Here is a 19,317-nt window from a genome sequence, read left to right as displayed (position 1 = left end):
GAAATTGTGGCCTCATTACCATTCGGTAGTCGAACATGCGCATAGTGAAAATTGACTTCTAGAAGCCCTACCTCTTTTACAAGTGGTTCATATTTGCTTTGCCTACTTCTTTGTTTTGGGGAATAGTGGACCTAGGAACTGAAAAACCATTTTCGGATCTTCGAGGATGATTGAACATATGTTCTTGTGGCATGCAGTTTATTACGGTATATAAGAGTGACTTGATTGGAGTGATTCAGCCAGAACTTGCTGCCATTTTATGATAATCAATTTCTTTGATTTTAGTACAAGCTGAATCGTTTTCCAAATAGGATGTTGTACGAATTGTTGCAACATTATTTAGTGTTAAATAAGCTTTTAGCTTTTCAGACATGAACGAGACTTCCCGATAACTATGTACTTGGAAGTAGTGGAGTACCAAAGACAGAAAACAAATGTTTTTGACAGGAAATCACTGATGGTGAGGAGATATAAATACAGGCAAAAACAAAAGGAAACCTTGTATATTCATCTTATTGTGATTTTCAGAAGGTAATGGTCAAATCTACGTTAATCTCTCGAATGGAGTTGTAGCTTTTATTAAAGTTCCATTGTTCCTATGAAATTTAGGTTCTACTTAGTACATATTGGGCCATCAGATACAATTCTTTATATATATTTTATTTAGTATTCCGATTAGGAGATGAAGATAATTCATTTAAAATAGTTTCGCCAGAAATCCACTCGAAATAGAAATAACAGATAAAAATTGAATTTTACAGATTATATGTTAATCAACCTCAATTCATTATCTTATGTATCTTATCTCAACGTTTACGATTATTCGATATAGATAAACTTTAAAATCTGATTCATAATAATACAAACTGTAGTTAAAGTTGTTTGTATGAGGATAATATTTAAATATGGGTGATTGTTGTTCGAAAGAAGTAGATTCTGATTCATTTCTGGATCCTATGCGGCCAACTAACCAGAAAACTAATACATTTTCTGATATTCGAGTGGATTCAAAGACTCGATACGACGAACTAGCAGTGGAGCTGTTAAAGAGAGATCTCAGAGATTTTCCTGATATGTTTATGTTGAATAATATGTTAATGACAATCATGTTTTTTGAAAATTATCGAAAGTAAGTAAACTATTCACTGATATAGCGAAAAAATATTAGTTCATTTCCAGGGATATACAAAAACTTTCGTTATCTAGTAATAACAAAATAGAAAAAGACATTAACAAAACATTGGTTAAGAACGAGAACATGGAATGTATTTGCCCCGATACGGTATTTGAAACGGTGAACTCCAATTTAAAGTACATGCCCATGCACGGAAATAATAAATATCATTCGCAACCTTTATTACCACGCAGGCTCTATGTTGTTACTGATTGCTTAGATGTTATAAGTAGTATGGATGTTCCACAATACACTTCGATCGATAAACCTGTTTATCAAGTTAGAATAGAGGAATCTACCAGAAAAGGTAAGTGAAATATACCAGAAGCTCGAATTTCATTTCATTAGTTAATGATTGTATTATAACAAGACTAGATCGGTTTTTCTTCTTTTTCTTGTAATTTGGGCTTTGCCTTTATGATTATATAGTTATCAAATATTCTTGAATGCTCTGACTGCGCTTAAATAATCTATAATAGAGATTCGGTTTGGATATAAAAACGACGCAACATTTTAAAAATATTCTTTACTGTCATACTATTACAGAATTTATTAAATTATTCTTAAATGCTTAGGTTTCGTAAGGCTCAAGCAATTAGATCACAGTAAGGTACCAAAAATATATTCATCGCCCTCGGAACAACCAGGGACAAGTAGTTCCAATGTTAATGAGCCTTTCTATGAATACGCTACAATACAGGATCTGAAAACACCAAAGCGACTAGAAATAGTGAAAAACTCTGATCAAAGAGATAGTTTACCAGCCACGTGTTTTACCACACGAAAAATTAGGAAGCCAAACCATGAGCTACTAGTAAGTTTTTTTGAAAAAAAATATATTGAATTTAATAGACGAAGCGAAATTTCTATAACTATTATATAGATAGTAGCATTAATGCTATAGTCAGGAAAAGCAACTTGTCGACCAATATGATGACTATAATTTGACAAAATGTGATTAAGAATCACATTCCGAAAGTTGGAAGTGAGCCTCATACCAGAAGAAAGTCTCGCTTCATGCGCTTTTCATTAATTTTCGCAATGAAAAAATCACTTGGATTAAGTGGTACAGTGTTTTAAAAATATCTTTCCATAAAAATTAAAAAAAGCACATTACACCCCAGCCTTTCAACTATTCTTCGGTTTAATGTTCATTAACTAAAGGAATTTATATATTAATGACTTATTTTGATTTAAAAAATAATTCAATGATTCCAGGATCTTCAAGAAGAACTTGAAGAAAATTCGGAGCTCACAGAGGAAGATTTTTTCGATAAAGTAATTTATGTGGACGCTAAAGGATTTATGAATTATTTCAAAAATGTTCTTTTTCCAAATTCATTAGGAAGGTCCTTGGGATTCCATCAGCATGAAATAGAATTCGCGAAATCTATCCCGGGAACAATATTTTGTAATTTATCCGATAAAGAAGATAATCCCATACCTTGTGAGGTGAGCATGATTTTTATTACTGTATTCCCTAAGATACACAACACTAAAGTTACTATAACAGATTGTACCTCTTCTTATGCTATTGCAAGGCTACAATCGAAACTATTCTTGCTCTCAATTCCTTCTTCCGTTACGCTATTCTTAGAGGGTCAAGTGATGTAAAAGGAACACAGAAAACAGAACAACACAACACCTTTCGTTTGCAATTGGTCGAGTTGTTTAAGTCAAAAATCTTAAATAACGTTCTTTCTAACCTGTAGCTTTCTGGTTATGTCCAGGCTAACGTTGAACCCTTTCATTCAGTGCTCTATCTCAGTATTTTTATAACAATTCTTTTTATATGACGAGATATTTGAGTCAAAACTGATAGTATGCAAAAAGAAAATGATTACAATTGTACTTGTTCTAGCCCCTTGATGCTGAGATCAGATATTTTGGGTTTACTAGATAAAAATAAGGTTAAGTGGGTCATTTGCTTAATCGTTTTCACTACTAATTCTTTCTGCCAATATCTTTAGTGTCAAAAGTCTTATTTTTCCAGGTTATTCCTTCAGTAGCGATAGAGTGGCCAACAGAACAAACATTCGAATTTCTAATGCGAGAAGATAGACCGACAATTACCGATACAAATACGGGAGTACGTTATAAATGGCCTACGGATGAAATGATCAAAGATATAAGAACACTGAATTGTGTTCTTGTACCTAAAGGTTATTGGAAGAAAAAAGGAGAATACTTAGATGCTACTTTAGAATGGGAAATTGCATTTCCTAAAGCTGAAAGATACCTTGAAGCTCGAATGTCTCATGCCCAAATGAGGTACTTAAATTATACTTCATTTCATATTTTATTGAAGGAAATTTTCTGAAAGACTACCATTTTAACAAGTAAAAATTATAATAATTAATGGGTTGTAACCAGATTATACTACATATTTCTTAATCCACCATAGTCAATAATGTTACTTAAGTATTAATCTACAAAGGGGGAATGTTAGGGCGTTAGTACCTCGAACTAGATTGGTCGTAGTTCATTCGGTTGCCTTAAGCCCATTGTATTGCCCTTTATTCTCCACGATTTGGATACTTCTTTAAATAGTTAACCACCTTCTATATTTTTTCCATTTAGAGCTTGATTTTAAGCATTTCCAACCTATAATAGTAACTCCCCATTTCAGGAGTCTTCTACTGATAGTATAATGTCCAGTGACTGCTCTAATGGTCTTCTGGATGAAGTGTTTTGCAAATCTTATTATCTTTTTCATGTTATCTTCATTCCTGTGTCAATAGCATCTTTTAACAATTCCAGTAGTAGTAGTAGCACTGTCTTCTTTTCAGCATTCTCCCCCCGCTCCATATTTAGCAAACTTAACTGCTTTAAAGTTCCCTTCCATTTGATAGTGTCCAGGTACTCAGCAGAGGCTTACATCAGTGTTACGAATCCAAGTGAGTACCTCGTGATAGTCAACTATCACTTTTAATTTTGTTGTTTTTAATGCTATTGATCTGTCTGTGACGATTGTTGTATATCTGTTTGTAGAATAAAATTTTTATTACGAGCGATGAAAATATGGCAACGGCGCATTACCTTCCTATCAATTTTTGTTTTAGGTGTTTTTTGCTCCTAATACTTATTCACAAACATTATATAGAGCCTTTCACTCAACAACAGGGTCTTTTAGTGGAGCACATTAGATGTCACATGTACTGGGAATGTGAATCCAATTACAAAGACTGGCCAGAATATCGACTGGGCTCTAAGTTATTGAAAGTTATTGAAAACTTGATTAAACGACTCGCCAAAAGTGAATTACCCGATTTTTTTATTAAACAGAAGAATCATTTTAGAAATATCCAAAAGAAGTATTTGCTGTTTGCACAAAAAGTATTGCATGAATTGATTCAGTCTCCTACAGTTTATTTGATTAAAGCTTTGAGGTAATTACTTGTTTTTTATTATAAATAATGTAACATCTATTTATTTACCGAAAGGTTATCCTCTTCACACAACATTTATAAATTAACTACATTTGAATCGGTTATTTGAGAAACACCACATATTTAAAAAAGTAACCGTTTGGGAAATAAAAAAAAAACTCTGCTGCATCATTATATATTTTATGAATTAATTTTTCAAATGTTCCTCCAGGGGTTTTTGATATTTAAAAAATTTATAAATATTGTTGAAGACGTGTTGTTTTTCAAATGACTGACTAAACAATACGTCATCAGGTATTAAATAGAAGGTAAAACAATTCAAACTATTGATAAAACTAGTATTTTATTTTTCGAATAATATATACCTACACATTTTCCAAACATTGTTTCTTAAAACAGTCACTGTACATATTTTCCAAACAAAAATTGTTTCTTACAATAGTTCAATGTACACATTTTCCAAACATTGTTTCTTGAACAGTTCAATGTTCACATTTTCCAAGCAAAATGAAGCTGAAGCGTTTCTTAAATAACTGATGCATTTCAATTTCTAGACTTACTAAATGTTACTTTTGACTGAAATATAAACAGAGAGCATGGCCGGACTTGCTCAGATGTTTTGCGATGCAATAATAAACTCAAAATAATAATATCTTCAGTTTGTCGCTTCTTGAGCCAAGAAGTTTATGATAATAAGCAAAATGTTGATTTTTATACGATTATTTATTTTTAAGATGTATACAATATTCCAAACGAAAATTTTATCGTCCATACGATTACAAGGATCTCTATATTAAAATAACACAATTACAAGGTTATAAATTGGTTAATCCCAACTTAGATCGGACAGTCAATTTCAGAAGAATAGTTTATCAAGATCCCGAGACCCAATGGCGACATTTACAAGAATTGACGAGAAGGAAGCAGTATTTGGAAACAACCAAATCAGAGACTGAAGAATTGGATACTGCTTCTGTTGATTCTATAGATTTAGATGTAAGTAACAATTTGAATTTGAAAAATATGGTCATTAATCAATACAAACTTTTTTAAAAATGACATTTATTGTTTATAAAAATTCATATAACTTTGTTGTCAAATAAGGCATAGATTGAACTAAATTGTTTTATTCCATTGATCAGATCTTCATGGCAGTGTGTTACTTTTATTGTGTTTGAAAATAAAAAAAATCATTTACATTTTGCTATACTGGAACTGAGAATATAGGAAAAGGTATAACAGGGACTATAACAATATGCAACTCTAAGTAAGATAGGATTACTAAAAGTTGGACGAGGGCAGAGAATGCAGAAGAGATGGTAACAGTGCTACTACCAATATCCAGAACAATTTGGCCTAGTCATTTAACATTAAGAATTATAGATGAAAATTTAATTTAAACATATTTATCGTACATCAAATTTTACCAGACAATTCGGGTAAGAAAAAAATTTGTGCCAAAATGGTGCTGATAATCATCACAACTGAACAGAAGAACAATGAATGGAACATAATACTTAGAGGAATACCAATGATCAAGAATCCTGATTCAAGTCTTTGAAATTGAAACATGCTTTAAAAGAAAATCAATTTGAAAATTTAGGTAATATTCAAAAGTCTGTAACCGACCAGTTAAAAGCTATATCAGAAAACTTCCAGTGCTGTTATCAGGAAGGGACAACGGATCTATAGGTATATAGAAGCTCGAGGGAACTTAATTGGAGAAAATAACTTTTTTGTTGAAAAACAAAACAAAATAGTGCTTCTCATAATTCTTAAGATAAACTTGCATCATGTTAACAATAAGCTGTATTTACTTTTTTTATTAAAGTATTATTGTTTTTTTGCAGGTAACTTGGACGAAACAGTTGGAGATATTCAAATCAAAAGCCATTTTTACTGAATTCATAACGGCTTTTATCAATATAGCAAGAGACGGCTTAAGAATTAGTGGAAACGGACAACAATCGTTATTTTATTTAAAACAAGCCACATATTTAACAAACATCCTTGAAACAATAGCAGCAGCTTTCAAGCCGGAAGCTCTAGAATTTAGAGCTCAGATTACAATAGAAGAGGAACGATGCAAGAGATCAATGGCTATGAGGATATCAGATGTGCCTCCAGAAACACCAGTCAGAAACTCGATTCAGTTTGACGTCCAGACATCTCAACAACTTAAAAATAATGTACTCAATTTGACTAACTTACATAAAGCATATAATGAGACTGAAGTGAAAATTTCGACTTCTTTTAAAACTGTGTCACCAGTAGCAAGAGTAAAATCTGATGTGCAGCGACAAAGTATAGGAACCATAAAAGCTGTTGCTTTTCAAAGTCCTTGAAAGACATCATTTTTAGTGACAGCCAAACAAGCATTGTGTGATAAAATGAAAGATCACTGCCACCTCAATTCTTAGAACTACCTTAGTGACAAGTGACATACTTATCCTTAAGTTATAAGATAGATGTGTTAATTAATTGTTATGTTTATTACTGCAACATAAAAATTTGACAATAACATTTGTCACATTGAAATAAAAGGTTAGGAACTAATATGTGAAAAAATAAAATGTAAATTATTTTTATAAACTAGAAACGCTAAGCACTTCAATTTTTTATTGATAGGAATCGAATTAACTTCTAATTAATAAATGTTTTCCTTAATTCTATCAGTAAACTTCCGTCCTTTCTATATTTGATTGCTTTTATAATCGATACGTTTGTCTCTCGATTATTCTCCTTGGCTCCTGAAGAACTTTATTAGCTAGAATACTTCGGAATATTCGAAAATCAAGATGCTGAGGCATAGGAAAGAAAAGAATGTAAAATCGGAACTTCATCCGAGGAAATTTCAATTATAAAAATTGCCAAACTCTATTTTTTTAATTTCAAAATTATTAATTGTAAGTATTAAGGTGCGTTGTACGTTGTTTTTAAAATCAAATCTTTTTTGATGACTTGTTATGGTTTCATAAAATGTAATTTTAAATTTGAAGGGATTCGGTGATCTGTGTTCAGACATCCTATTTCCAAATAAATAAAATACAGGTAAATATTTTGAGCTTTTTGTTACGAATTATAGCTTTCCTTTTGCAAATGATCCGATTTTTTCCAAATTGAGCTGAGCATCAGCTCATCTATTCTCACTTTGATGTGGTGAGTCAAATGGAATGATAAATTGAGACATTCATTCAGTTCATTGTATTCTAATCCACTTCTAATGCACTTGGCAATAAAAAAATAAAATTAAAATAAATTCCAAAATAATAACCATCATAGTCATGGTCATCAAATCACTAGGCTCTAATTAAAAAACAAGTAAATATAAGTTCTTTCCGTAAAACAAAAGTCGGTGTTGCATCGGTAAGATATATCTTTAAGCTTCAATAAGTCTTCTATGCTCGAAGTTTGAAGTAAATAACTTTATCAAAATGCTATCCTAGTTAGAGCATAGATATTGAAGCTTATACGGTATTATTTTAAATGGAGAATTCTAGTGATAATTATAAATCTGAAAATATATTGAGGTTAATAAATAATTGAATTAGTAAAAACAGTGTTTTATTTATTAAAATTATATACAAAACCACAAAAACAGTACCTATTTTTAGTGATATCTACAATTATACATAAACAACATATTTACAAAAACTTATCAAAAAATATGGAAGAGTTATATTAAAAACCCAGATTTAAATTTTATTATTCATCATGAGAAGAACAATTACAATGAGATATAAACTATAATCGAATTCAGAATATGAAAATTCAGTCAAATTTTTTTAAAGTTTGCTACAACATCGAAACAATTCAAAAATTATATCATGAGAAACAACAATTTTGATAAATTTATACATTTTCTTTATGTATTAATGGCTTTTTTAAAACTACACTAATCACTCATCTGTTATTTTATTATCGTACTTGATCATTTATACTTTCTTGTATCCATTTCAGATTAGAAGAAATTTTATCATAAGCCCTGGGTCGTTCTATACCGTTTTTGGCACAAGCTATTCTCCAGTTTGTTATCCCGGTTAAAACCCATTTCTCATCATATCGACAGACCAAAGGACTTCCGGCAAATTCTTCTTCCTAAAACATTTAACATATATAACATAGATATTCTACATAAGACAAACTCTAAAAAAATATTAAAATATTGTTAATTGAATTATTAACAAAAATCAAGGGTTTCAACTTAGAATCTTGATATTCTATCTCTCAACTTCCCATTATTGAAGCTTGAGGTACTTCAAACCAACAAAAATACTCCAGAATATTCAAGAACTGCCTGATGATATGAGCAAAGGCCATTTACAAGAAGAAATATAAACTAACCTATAAAAAACATAGCTGCAGAGGAATCTTTTCTATATCAGGATCAAACCTAATAAATGTACTCATCCGTATGAAAAGAACCCAACGAACCTCTCGCTCTTTTTAACAATGTAGAGTGTGTGTGTGTGTTTCATCGAACTAAGAATATTGTGATAAAATTAACTGTAAGATGTGTTTCAGTTTGTTGTTGCTAGTAGAAAGTTAGAGTCTTAAAAAGTTTTTTATATCAAATTTTAACTTAAAAAACTACAATCTGAAATAGGCCACTAAGTAGCCTTATTGCATTTTCTATAAAATACTCCAGCATGGTTTATAACTCCGTAATCACATAAGCAATGGCCAAGTTATAGAGGAAGGAGGAATAACTTAATCAATTCAACATATCTAGCATCGTTACAATAGGTTACGATAACAAAACAAAATACAGTTGAGCCTGGCTAATCCGAACTAATTGGGACCGAACCGTTCGGATTAGCCGAAATTATCAAAATAATCATAAAAAATGCAAATTAACGTATCCATAGTTCTATAATATGAACGACTAATACATAAAAATATGTTTCAATAGTCAATTTACTCATATCTCATTTACTAGTCTATGCACTCCATCCTCATAAGTGAAGAGCCATCATAACTTAAATTTAGTCTGTGGAATCGTGCGTGTTGTTTAAGATACAGTACGGTAGAGTTTTTAGTTTGTTATATTATTGTTTGAGAGATTAGTGTTTTGAAGTGTAAAAGGAAAGTTGAATGGCTACTTATCCTTAACATAACACCTTAACTCTTAAAGACAAACTGGAAACATTAAAACTTTTGGATAGCGGTAAAAGTTTCACAAAACTAGCAAAAGAGTTAAACGTTGGAAAAGCCACAATATGTGACAAAAAACCGTGCGAAGCTTCAACAATATTGCACAACGTCTTGTGAAGCAAATCTTGAAAATCGGCAAACAGCGTCCCATTCAGACAATTAAGAACTTACTTGCGCGAGATAAAGGTCGTCTTTTACCATCAAATGTGACACCTTTACTACATCCAATGGACCAGGGAGTTTTACGGGCGCTAAAGTTGAAGTACGGAAAACGATTTTTGAAATCTTTAATTGAAGATGACACCATCCTTTTGGTACAAAAGATTAAAGAATCAAACGTAAAGGATGTTGTCTATTGGGCAGCTGAGTCTTGGGAAAATGTTACAGTTTGAGCAATACGAAAATCTTGGAATAAACTATGGACATCTTTGAAATTTGAAGAACAGTCTTCAAAAAATTACACAGTTAACCTGATTCCACTGCCACAGAACATTCCAGGTAGTGAGAATGCAGTGAAAGCAGACGTAAATTAATGAATGACATCATTGCAGCTGTGACACATAAGCAGTTTCAGTGCGACGAGGAGGATGGGAACGGCGATGAGCAAGGGTGTGCGGAGGGAGAGGAGAAAGTGTCTTACAATGAGGTAGCAGCTGCGATTTACCTTGCCCATCGCTACTTCGAGCAACAGTCAACTTTCTTTTTAACATAATTCACCCTCCTTTGTCTAGTTTTAACTAGACTAGTGAATTATATTTTCACATTAGTCTAAATTGTATACTGTGTTTACAATTTCTGAACGTGTTCGAATTAAGCGGGCGTTCGGATTACCCGTGTTTGGGCTAGCGGGACTCAAGTGTAATTGATTTGTAACTTTGGCAATCGGAAATGTCAAATTTTTCTATAGTTTTATAAAAAAATCAAAACAAAAATCTTTGAAGACGCTCATTTGTGATTATTTCAAAAACAGTAAAAATTTGATATTTGATCAAATAGTGTCTGTTGTCCCTTTATTGGAGAAGCAATACATTTATAAACTAATGAAGTCTAATAAGAACTGTAATTGCATCTGTAACTAGGCTTTATAGTTTTTAATATCCCAATGATATGACTCGAATTTGGGTTACAAGTTTTTAGAGGCTTGTATGAAGAATATGTGTAATCAGTTTTACACAATATTTTATTTCAAAGATATTTTAATCTATTTCAAAATTACAAAATAAATAAAAATTTATTTATATACCTATTCGCCAAACATGCCTTCAATACTCACATTGCAATCATTCTCTCCATAAAACGGTTCCATGCATATACTGTTGATGCTAGAAATACTGACGTTTTCACATTTTTCTTTATCCACTAATTTCACTTGGACTCGTTGAAGCTGTTCTCTATTCCTTGCCCATCCAAGTGTATTACATTGAATATGTTCTGTTGGAAGGCCCATAGTTTCCGTAGGCAAACATACGTGCCTTACAAAATCATTGAGGATTATAGGTTGATCTAGTTTAATAAGAGCAATTGTACTGCCTTCTACTGGTGATTTTATCATTCCTATAATTCTCCTTTCCTGTTCCCAAGGCGTAGAGCTAAATAAATAAATTAGAATACATTTTTTCAACTATAAACTCTGTAAAATCTGAAGGAGTCACTTGTACAAAATAATGAAGATTTTCACATCTGAAGTCATGTCTAAATATTTGGCAGTCTTCAGTACTAGCAACTTGGTAGTTTTTAAAACTTCTGGATTTGTTAATTTCTTATAATAGCAAAATCTATATTTCTACATGGTTAAACAAATAAAGTTTTCATTTTGGAAAATTCAAAAAACAATTTTATCAAGTGTATATACCTGGAGAGACGAGTAACTCCAAACCTGGCAGTCCATTCCGCTCTAGGTTGTCCTTGAAAACACGAAGTAGTGGTAACCACCCAATCAGCAGAGAGCAATGTGCCATCACATATGTGAACATCTTCTTTAAAAAGAGCTGTATGCCATGGCCAATCCCCATGCTGAGCCATTTTTGCAAGTGATTTAAGTCCCTGTTGTCCATGAGTGGCTGATGTGCCGCATTCTTAAATTTAAAAAAATCGTCCAAGTTATTTGTAAACTACCATGATATCCATTTTACTTACGCAAATCTGAACATGATACTTTTAAAACTTGCTTAGAGGGACATTTGGTTTTAACGAAACTAATTTCGGCAGCAGTGGGATTCCTCATTCTAACGTAAGACACATTCTCTTCAAAATCAAATTCAATTCTCATATGTGCCATGTTTCTATAACAAAAATATTTCAAAAAAATATTGAAATAATAATTATGTTAATTAATTTTGTAAACTGGTGTTTTACCACTACATCAGTTATCAATTTTTTCTGACTTCTTTGTGTTCCATCGTCATACACTTTTAAAACAAAAGTTCTAATGAATATGTCGATATTTTCTAATCAGTTTCAAAACACTAACATAAAGTTTTTGAAATATATACTCACTCATAATTCAATGTTTTACAAAGTGACATTGCTGCAGCTTCTAAAACAGCTATCGTCTGATTGAGAGGAAGACTTTTGTTGATATTTTCTGTACACAATTTTCCAATTTCTCCCTTTTCGTTGAATATCAAGAATCCATCGGAGTAATATCGTGTAGGATGTGGTGTCACTAACTCTGTATTCTTGATTATTTCCACGCTAGGGGCCAGACTCACTAAACAATATTTTTTTTGTGTAAATTAACAATAAAAAATAATATAACAAATGAAATAATAAATTAATTTAATACCGAACAAACTATAATTTATCGATTCATCGGAATTATTAAGAAAACCGATATCCATGAATCCAGGCAAATACTAAAGCGATGACGGATTGACAAGTTTGAAGCTCCTTTGTGCAAATTTCAAATAACGTCCCAAATTTGTATTACGTTCATATTTGAGTACAGATACGAGTAGGTATTTTTATCTACTATAGAAAAATAATTGTTTTCATAGATTTATTTTCATTTTTATAGTTTATGAGTAAACGCCACACAAGTATTTTCTTATTGAGGTACAGAACGTAATTATAAAACTTTTAGAAAAAAATATTTTAACTGTATTACAACTTGAAATTTTCAAATCAAAACACAATTTTTCTGTCATCCTGTATACTGTAACGAAATTAATACGTATGTGAACGAACTGACAAATTGTTCATGAAAAATGGAAATGTTTTGACAAGTCAATTATGTGAGTATTCTCTCAATATTACTTATTCCTAAATTTATGAGTTTATATAATTAGTGGTGCTTGTCAATTATTCTGTTTGCATTTACTTCAATTAACGATGTTGTTTATATAACCAATTTGTGAAATGCAAGTTCTTGAGTTTTAATGTTTTAATCAATCTAACATGGAAAATTTCAATTCACAGTACACAAGTCTTAAAAACTACAAATATCTAAAGTTTCAAAAACAGATATCTTTTACGTCAGGCATCTTCTAATTACTTAGTTAATTATCGATAGGACATCTGGCAACAAATGAAATTGCAACCGATGCAGCGCTTAATATATAAGGTTTCGTACATTTCAAGCTCAGATAGAAAAACGCTTATTCGCTTGTTGGCTCATTGGCATGTTTCAAGCTAAAAAACATGAATAAAATAAGATTTGTTTGAGTCTACACAGCTCATGTTATCATGTTATGTACTACAAAGTTCATTCGACCCAAATCTATTTTAATCAATACAATAAATACAATTTCATTTTCAGGTGCCATCTATGTGACAAACTATGAACTAGTCGATTTATTAGTTGTTAAGAAGAACCATGTTACCACGAGACTGGTCCCAGAAGTTCCTGGCCGAACACAGAGAACAAAAAAATTTTGGAACAAATTGTATTTATTTTTCAAAGTCCCTTATAGCTCCATCGCCTTGCCTAGCGATGATCAATAAGTTCGATATCCTTTTTATCCTTTGGACAAACTTTAATTCATTAATTTTGACCATTGTAATAACGGATGTGTGAGTAAGTGCATTGTCTTGATGAAATAACACTTTCTTCTTAGCCAAATGCGGCAATTTTTGCTTGATTGTTTCGTTGCAATAAGCTCACATAATATTCGCCGTTGATATTTTTTCCATTTTCAAGGCAATCAATGAAAATTATTCCACGCACATCCCAAAAAAAACCGACGCCATGACCTTGCCTTCAGATGGAACGATCTTTGTCTTCTTTGAAGCCTGTTTTCCCTTTTCCGTTCATTGTTTTGATTATTCTTTTGTATCGGGTATGGTAAAAGAGTCACGTATTATTCTATGGATTTTAAACGATGCAAGAATTCGGCTTTAATTTCTGTGAAACATTGACAAAAACTCGATGGAAACATCTTCATGACGTTGTGTTTGTTCCATTGTGAGCAAACGTGGCCCCTATCTGGCACACAGCTTTCTTACGACCAAATTTTTAGTTAATATGCGATGTACCGCACTTTTTGAAATGCCTACTTGTCTGCTAGTTCATGCACTTTCAGTCGATGATCATTCAGTACCATTTTAAACTGCTACGCAATATTTTACTGTTGATAACGGAGGAGCAGCCTCACCCAGAGTAGAATCTAGTTCAGCTTTTATATTGGTTGGGCTAAGGTCATTCAAATAAAAGTATTCCATGTTTACAAATTTACTAAAAACGTTTACTATTGCCAAATAAATACTTATCAACGTAGCGTCTTTAATCTTGAAACATATGCTGTACAGATTCTAATACAGTGCAATTTTTCAAGATACTAGCACCGTCTCTAGGTCAGGTACTTCTGGGACCATCCTCGTATGTTTATGTTTTACTCGTTGGAAAGAACTCTTGTTATATATATATTGGTAAACTATATTTTAAACACTCCTTATATCAAGTAAATGAAGTGTTTAATGGTGAGAAAATACTGTTACAGCTTTAATGGGCAAATAAATAATAGAAACAATGTGTTAATATGTGTCTACTATTTTTTCTTCAGTTAATAATTCAGATACCTTCTAAATTCACGCTGTTAAAACATTTGCTTCCGGCATCCGATACAATCGAATTGACAAGCCGCTTTTCATTCTTAACACAAATAAAACAAACGAATAATCACGTTCTATTGTTTTTAGTGAGTATTGTTGTTCATATCTGATTTTAAATATCAGAAGTTGAACTCAAATGGTTAAATTGAATGGACAGAGCTCAACTTTCTCATTTGTTTGTTATCATTAAGAGCTACAAAGCCGTCTAATGTGCCAATTTGGAATGGAATTTCCAAACAAGCTTGAATAATTTGTTATACTAATTTTTGGGTGTGATAGAAGAATTATCATTAAAAAAATCGAAAAAAAAACAGTTGAATTAAGCACCACAAACAATTTTTAAAATTAGGAGAGTTACTTATTTCACTAATCAAAGTCTAAATGGCTCGCTTCTTAATAAACCAATTGAAAGAAACAACATTGAAAATATATTAAATGGTGATACTTGAATCGATGGAGATTACTAGTTTGGTGAATATCTTAAAAATAAGAATGGCGAACAAAAGGAGAAAGAAACTGTATAAGGAACTACCGTAAAGATTTTGGAAAATAAAAATAAATGCAAATGAAACTAATGAATCCAAAGGAGCGACCAAACGGCTATAGATTTTGGTTGTACCTATAGATCATGTAAAGTATAGTGACTCGAAGAGTCAGCCATATTGTCGTGGTGGACAAACATAGGATTTGTTTCGTTTGTGTGTAGAGAATTAATTGTCTCGAGCAATTTTTCAAAAATGAAAATAATAGTTTTAATGTAAGTAACGTAATGTTTGTCTATATAGTGGCTAATTGTATCATCATCCCGAAATGATCTATTTATGAATACTGGCATTCAACAAAAGGTTGTGTAATCTGATTTTATATTAGGATTGGGTCTATAATTCTTACGCTGCATTAGATTAAGAAGAGAACGATGCTTAAATTGATAAACGTTACCACCCTAACTCAAATGGAACCGTGGGGTTACACATTATTCTTCTTAAGTATGAAATAATTGAGTTCAATAACAAACATTGTTTTTTGAATAAATTACTCTTTTTACTATTCGTAGTCATAATTGTAGAGACAGTAACAGTAGATTGTCCTGTCAGATTGTGACAGAACGTATAGTTCTTCCATTTACAATTGTATGTATAAGAAGTAATCTCAAACTGACATCGCTAATACTAATATGTATGCAAAGTAACAGAACACAAAATAATATTTATTACCCGTATACATTCAAAAGAGACAGAGTTTATTCTTGGTGTGGCGTATAACATTACCGAGAAGTGTGCTCGCAAGATGGAAGAAAGCACGGTCAGTTACTAAGACACCATCTTCATGCTGTAAGCATCACGGACTATTTGGAATGTGGCTGTTGCTTAGAGAGGTTGCAGATCACGTCATCGGTGAGTGCTCAATATTAACACGTGTTAGCTTCGAACATATGATGAAACCTTACATTTTACCCAGTGACGTTAAAAGGTTCCAACCTAGATATTTGATTGACTCCTCCAAGGTCTCTGGTAGTTTTTACAGGACTTGATTGAAGTTCTAGAATCAGTCCTTGGTCAGTTGGGTTTTTAAAAAAATTTGGCTATTTTCGAAAATGAAGTTGGGTAATGACAGTGGACAGATACGTGAGATTTAACTAAAAAGACTTGCACGTACGAATAAAACATACATTTGATTATCTGTAAAGGAAAATAATCAACTATCTTATAATGCAAGCCTAGTAAGAATTGTAGAATTGAGAAAAATTAATAGGTTATGGCATATTTTCCAGAGATTTCAAATTATTCAAATTCATTTATAATTTCGATCTATGCTGTTTTATCGATTCCGCTTTTAACTTGCAATTTTAAATAGACAAACTGTACTAGACTTGTTTTTGATACAAATGTTACAGATAATTCGTAATCAAATGTGTGTAGATAATCTTAGAATTTTGACTGATTAAAATTGACCAACTAATGATAATTTTTTTCCAATAATTGATTATGAATAAGTGGTAGGAATTCTGAAATACGTGATAAGAAACCTGTTATTAATATCCGAACACGTTCTTCATCTACTATTTTTCTTATACCTTTTCAGGTGTAGGACAAGAGTCGCGGTGCCTCTTGTATCTAATGTTTCCATTCTTTCATGTGTCCTTTTCAACTTTTCATTTTTATCCATTGACTTTTCTTGTAAGTCTGCTTTCATTTTGTGAATGTGTCCATACCAATTAAACTATTTTCTCTCCATTCTTCATTATTGGCTCTTGTTTTGTTATTTGTTTTATCTTTTCTTTTCTATATATGTCCTACTCTATTTTTCCCGAATTTTCACTTACATGTTCCTTATATCATAATGGCCTTTTTTTAGTGTGCATTACAATCTCGTTACATATTATTTCTATCTATCGGTATCTCGTTTATTCTTCTTAGTTTTTATTACATGATAATTCTTGGTTTCATAAGGATCAATAACAGCCATTATATTTATTAAGAAATCACTGTTATACTTGGATCCTATGTACCAATTTCAAATCGGTTATATCATCATTTCATCGGGAATCGAATAATTCTCGCGGTCTGCTTCGGATAATAGCAATTTCCAATCGATTATATCATTATTTACGTATACATTCACACGGTAGTCAGAAAAACCTCACGGTCTGCTGGTTTAGAGGAACGAAATTGAGATATTAACAAATTTTGGTGTGCCAACAAAAAAACATTCATATGGTACAATATCTTCACAATTCTATCGAATATTACGCAAGAATTATCAGTATTTGAACCAAGCCAACTGACATGGTTAATCCAAAAAAGTTCTGAAGTTTGTTTAAATATTAACGCCTAAAAATTAAATTGGTTTATTTTAAACTTACAGCAGCCTCTCTCATCACTTCCGTCGGGACAATCAGGACGCCCATCGCATCTTTTTGATTTGTGAATACAGACACGTCCATTTCCGCAATGGAGATGATTTTTTGGGCAATAACTACAAGATTTTTCATCAGACATGTCTTGGCAATCTATCACTCCATCACAAATACGTGGCGAAAAAGCTTTGGATTGCAATTCTTCCACACAGCCTACAAAAAAATATATTAGTTTTCAGAGGATATTTGTTATATCCTCCAAAATAGGGAAAAGGCAAATCAGAAGATCATAGAGAATTTTATTTTGAGGTTATTACCAAGTACAAGGCTCACTACCGAAACCATTTAATTAAGAAGAACTCAATTACTATATGAACGAATGTTTGATAAAAAAACATAATAAATCATTTGAAAAATTAAAATATTCTTCTAATAAGACTCGATTGATGTTCTTCTGGTCTCGAAGCTCACATTTTCTCTTTAATGCACCAATTTTCAGACCTTATAAGACATAAATGAGAATTCTTGCCAATAGATTCTTTAAAATATTACAATATTGAAATTATTTGGATGAATATAAACAGTTTAATACTTTGTAGAGCCGTCCCTGGCCCGTCTTCATGCTGTCGCTTTATTTGGGAGAGTCATCATCAAATGACAAAGAGGTATCGCTTCCCAAATAGCTTTCAACTCATTAGCCAGTTGTTCCAAAGTTTGGGGAGACTGTAGATGTCGGTTCAAGTGCCTGTACGTTTCAACCAAATATTCTCAATGTAACTCATGTCCGGTGAACATGGCGGCCATTCAATTCTTGTAATCTCGTGATAATGTATACTTTCGTGTATAGAGAATCGAGTATTGTCATTAATAAAATTATCTCTCACCTAGTGCATTAGCAAATGGGTCGATTATCGGCTCTATAACCCTGTCGCGATATCTTACGGCCGCCATTGTTTCATTAATTAAAATTAAATAAAAGTTGATGCGTCCATTATAGCATATGCCTCCCCAGATACAAATCCGCATCTTTCTCTCTATACAATACAATATTCGATTATCAGTCGAACTATATCTGATGCACGATGCTATGTTGTCAACCGTGGGTGTGCACGTCTTTTTGCTCTCAAATTACGTGCATGCAATTTTTTCTTAGAATCTGACTATAAATCACCTTCCCAGTAGCATACTTGCAGAAGCTATTTATCCTTGGCGCAGTGTATGTTCTGTTTGTTCTCGCAATCTTGAGCATGAGTTGTGGTTCTCTCTTTTCCTTCCCCATGTGTGAGTGCTGCGAATATCGTCTCTATATACCGATTCCAAGCTCGACTTACAACACTTTGTGACATATTTAGACGCATAGCAACAAATCTTCATGTCTCTATCGTACTAAATACCCCAGCTGCACTATTTCTAATCATTATAAGATGAAATATAATTTTTACAAATACAGTAGTAAAGCTATTTTCAAACCATATTAATACATTGAAGCATCAAAGAGATAACAAGACAAATAAAGAAGAGAAAACATATGAGAACGAACCATTAGCCGTAAATTTGTTTTTATGAATGTATCCACTGTAATTATTTAGGAATATTTTTGGATGCATAATACAGAAGAATAAAAATTATCAATTTCGTTTATTGCGCAGTGTATAAATGCTGCACCTCAATAGTTCCAGTTCGAAACCCAATAA

General features: G+C 32.0%; 2 protein-coding genes across 3 annotated transcripts in view; one reads left to right on the top strand and one right to left on the bottom strand.

Moving 5' to 3' along the window:
• Positions 1-848: 848 nt before the first annotated feature.
• Positions 849-8,120, top strand: LOC130442601 (uncharacterized). Of its 2 annotated transcripts, none has more exons than XM_056776871.1 (8): positions 849-1,129; positions 1,180-1,481; positions 1,750-1,988; positions 2,393-2,626; positions 3,168-3,445; positions 4,237-4,563; positions 5,298-5,559; positions 6,414-8,120. In XM_056776871.1, exons 1-8 carry the CDS (start codon positions 906-908, stop codon positions 6,906-6,908), a joined length of 2,361 nt encoding a protein of 786 aa, XP_056632849.1. In that variant the 5' UTR covers positions 849-905; the 3' UTR covers positions 6,909-8,120. The 2 variants fall into 2 exon arrangements, with proteins under 2 accessions (XP_056632849.1, XP_056632850.1); XM_056776872.1 differs by having other exon boundaries at positions 870-1,129; positions 1,207-1,481.
• Positions 8,111-19,317, bottom strand: part of LOC130442602 (atrial natriuretic peptide-converting enzyme) — a 51,230-nt gene continuing 40,023 nt past the window's right edge. Inside the window, exons 8-13 of the mRNA XM_056776873.1 lie at positions 17,630-17,836; positions 12,214-12,427; positions 11,854-11,999; positions 11,570-11,792; positions 10,991-11,306; positions 8,111-8,661 (exon numbers count right to left, since the gene is read on the bottom strand). Coding sequence (XP_056632851.1) covers positions 8,482-8,661; positions 10,991-11,306; positions 11,570-11,792; positions 11,854-11,999; positions 12,214-12,427; positions 17,630-17,836 — 1,286 coding nt within the window. The 3' untranslated portion in view covers positions 8,111-8,481. The remainder of the gene's footprint in view (positions 8,662-10,990; positions 11,307-11,569; positions 11,793-11,853; positions 12,000-12,213; positions 12,428-17,629; positions 17,837-19,317) is intronic.

Source organism: Diorhabda sublineata, chromosome 4 (genome assembly GCF_026230105.1).
Source record: "Diorhabda sublineata isolate icDioSubl1.1 chromosome 4, icDioSubl1.1, whole genome shotgun sequence".
In the NCBI taxonomy this organism is placed as follows: domain Eukaryota; kingdom Metazoa; phylum Arthropoda; class Insecta; order Coleoptera; family Chrysomelidae; genus Diorhabda; species Diorhabda sublineata.
Note: the sequence above shows the minus strand (reverse complement) of the source record. Positions and strands in the feature narration are given on the sequence as shown.

Bases quoted from the DNA above. Each gene is read 5' to 3' on its own strand.
- LOC130442601 (XM_056776871.1), top strand. From the start codon at position 906: ATGGGTGATTGTTGTTCGAAAGAAGTAGATTCTGATTCATTTCTGGAT. The intron at 4,564-5,297 runs GTAATTACTTGT...TTTATTTTTAAG, and splicing joins TATTTGATTAAAGCTTTGAG to ATGTATACAATATTCCAAAC. The intron at 5,560-6,413 runs GTAAGTAACAAT...GTTTTTTTGCAG, and splicing joins TTGATTCTATAGATTTAGAT to GTAACTTGGACGAAACAGTT.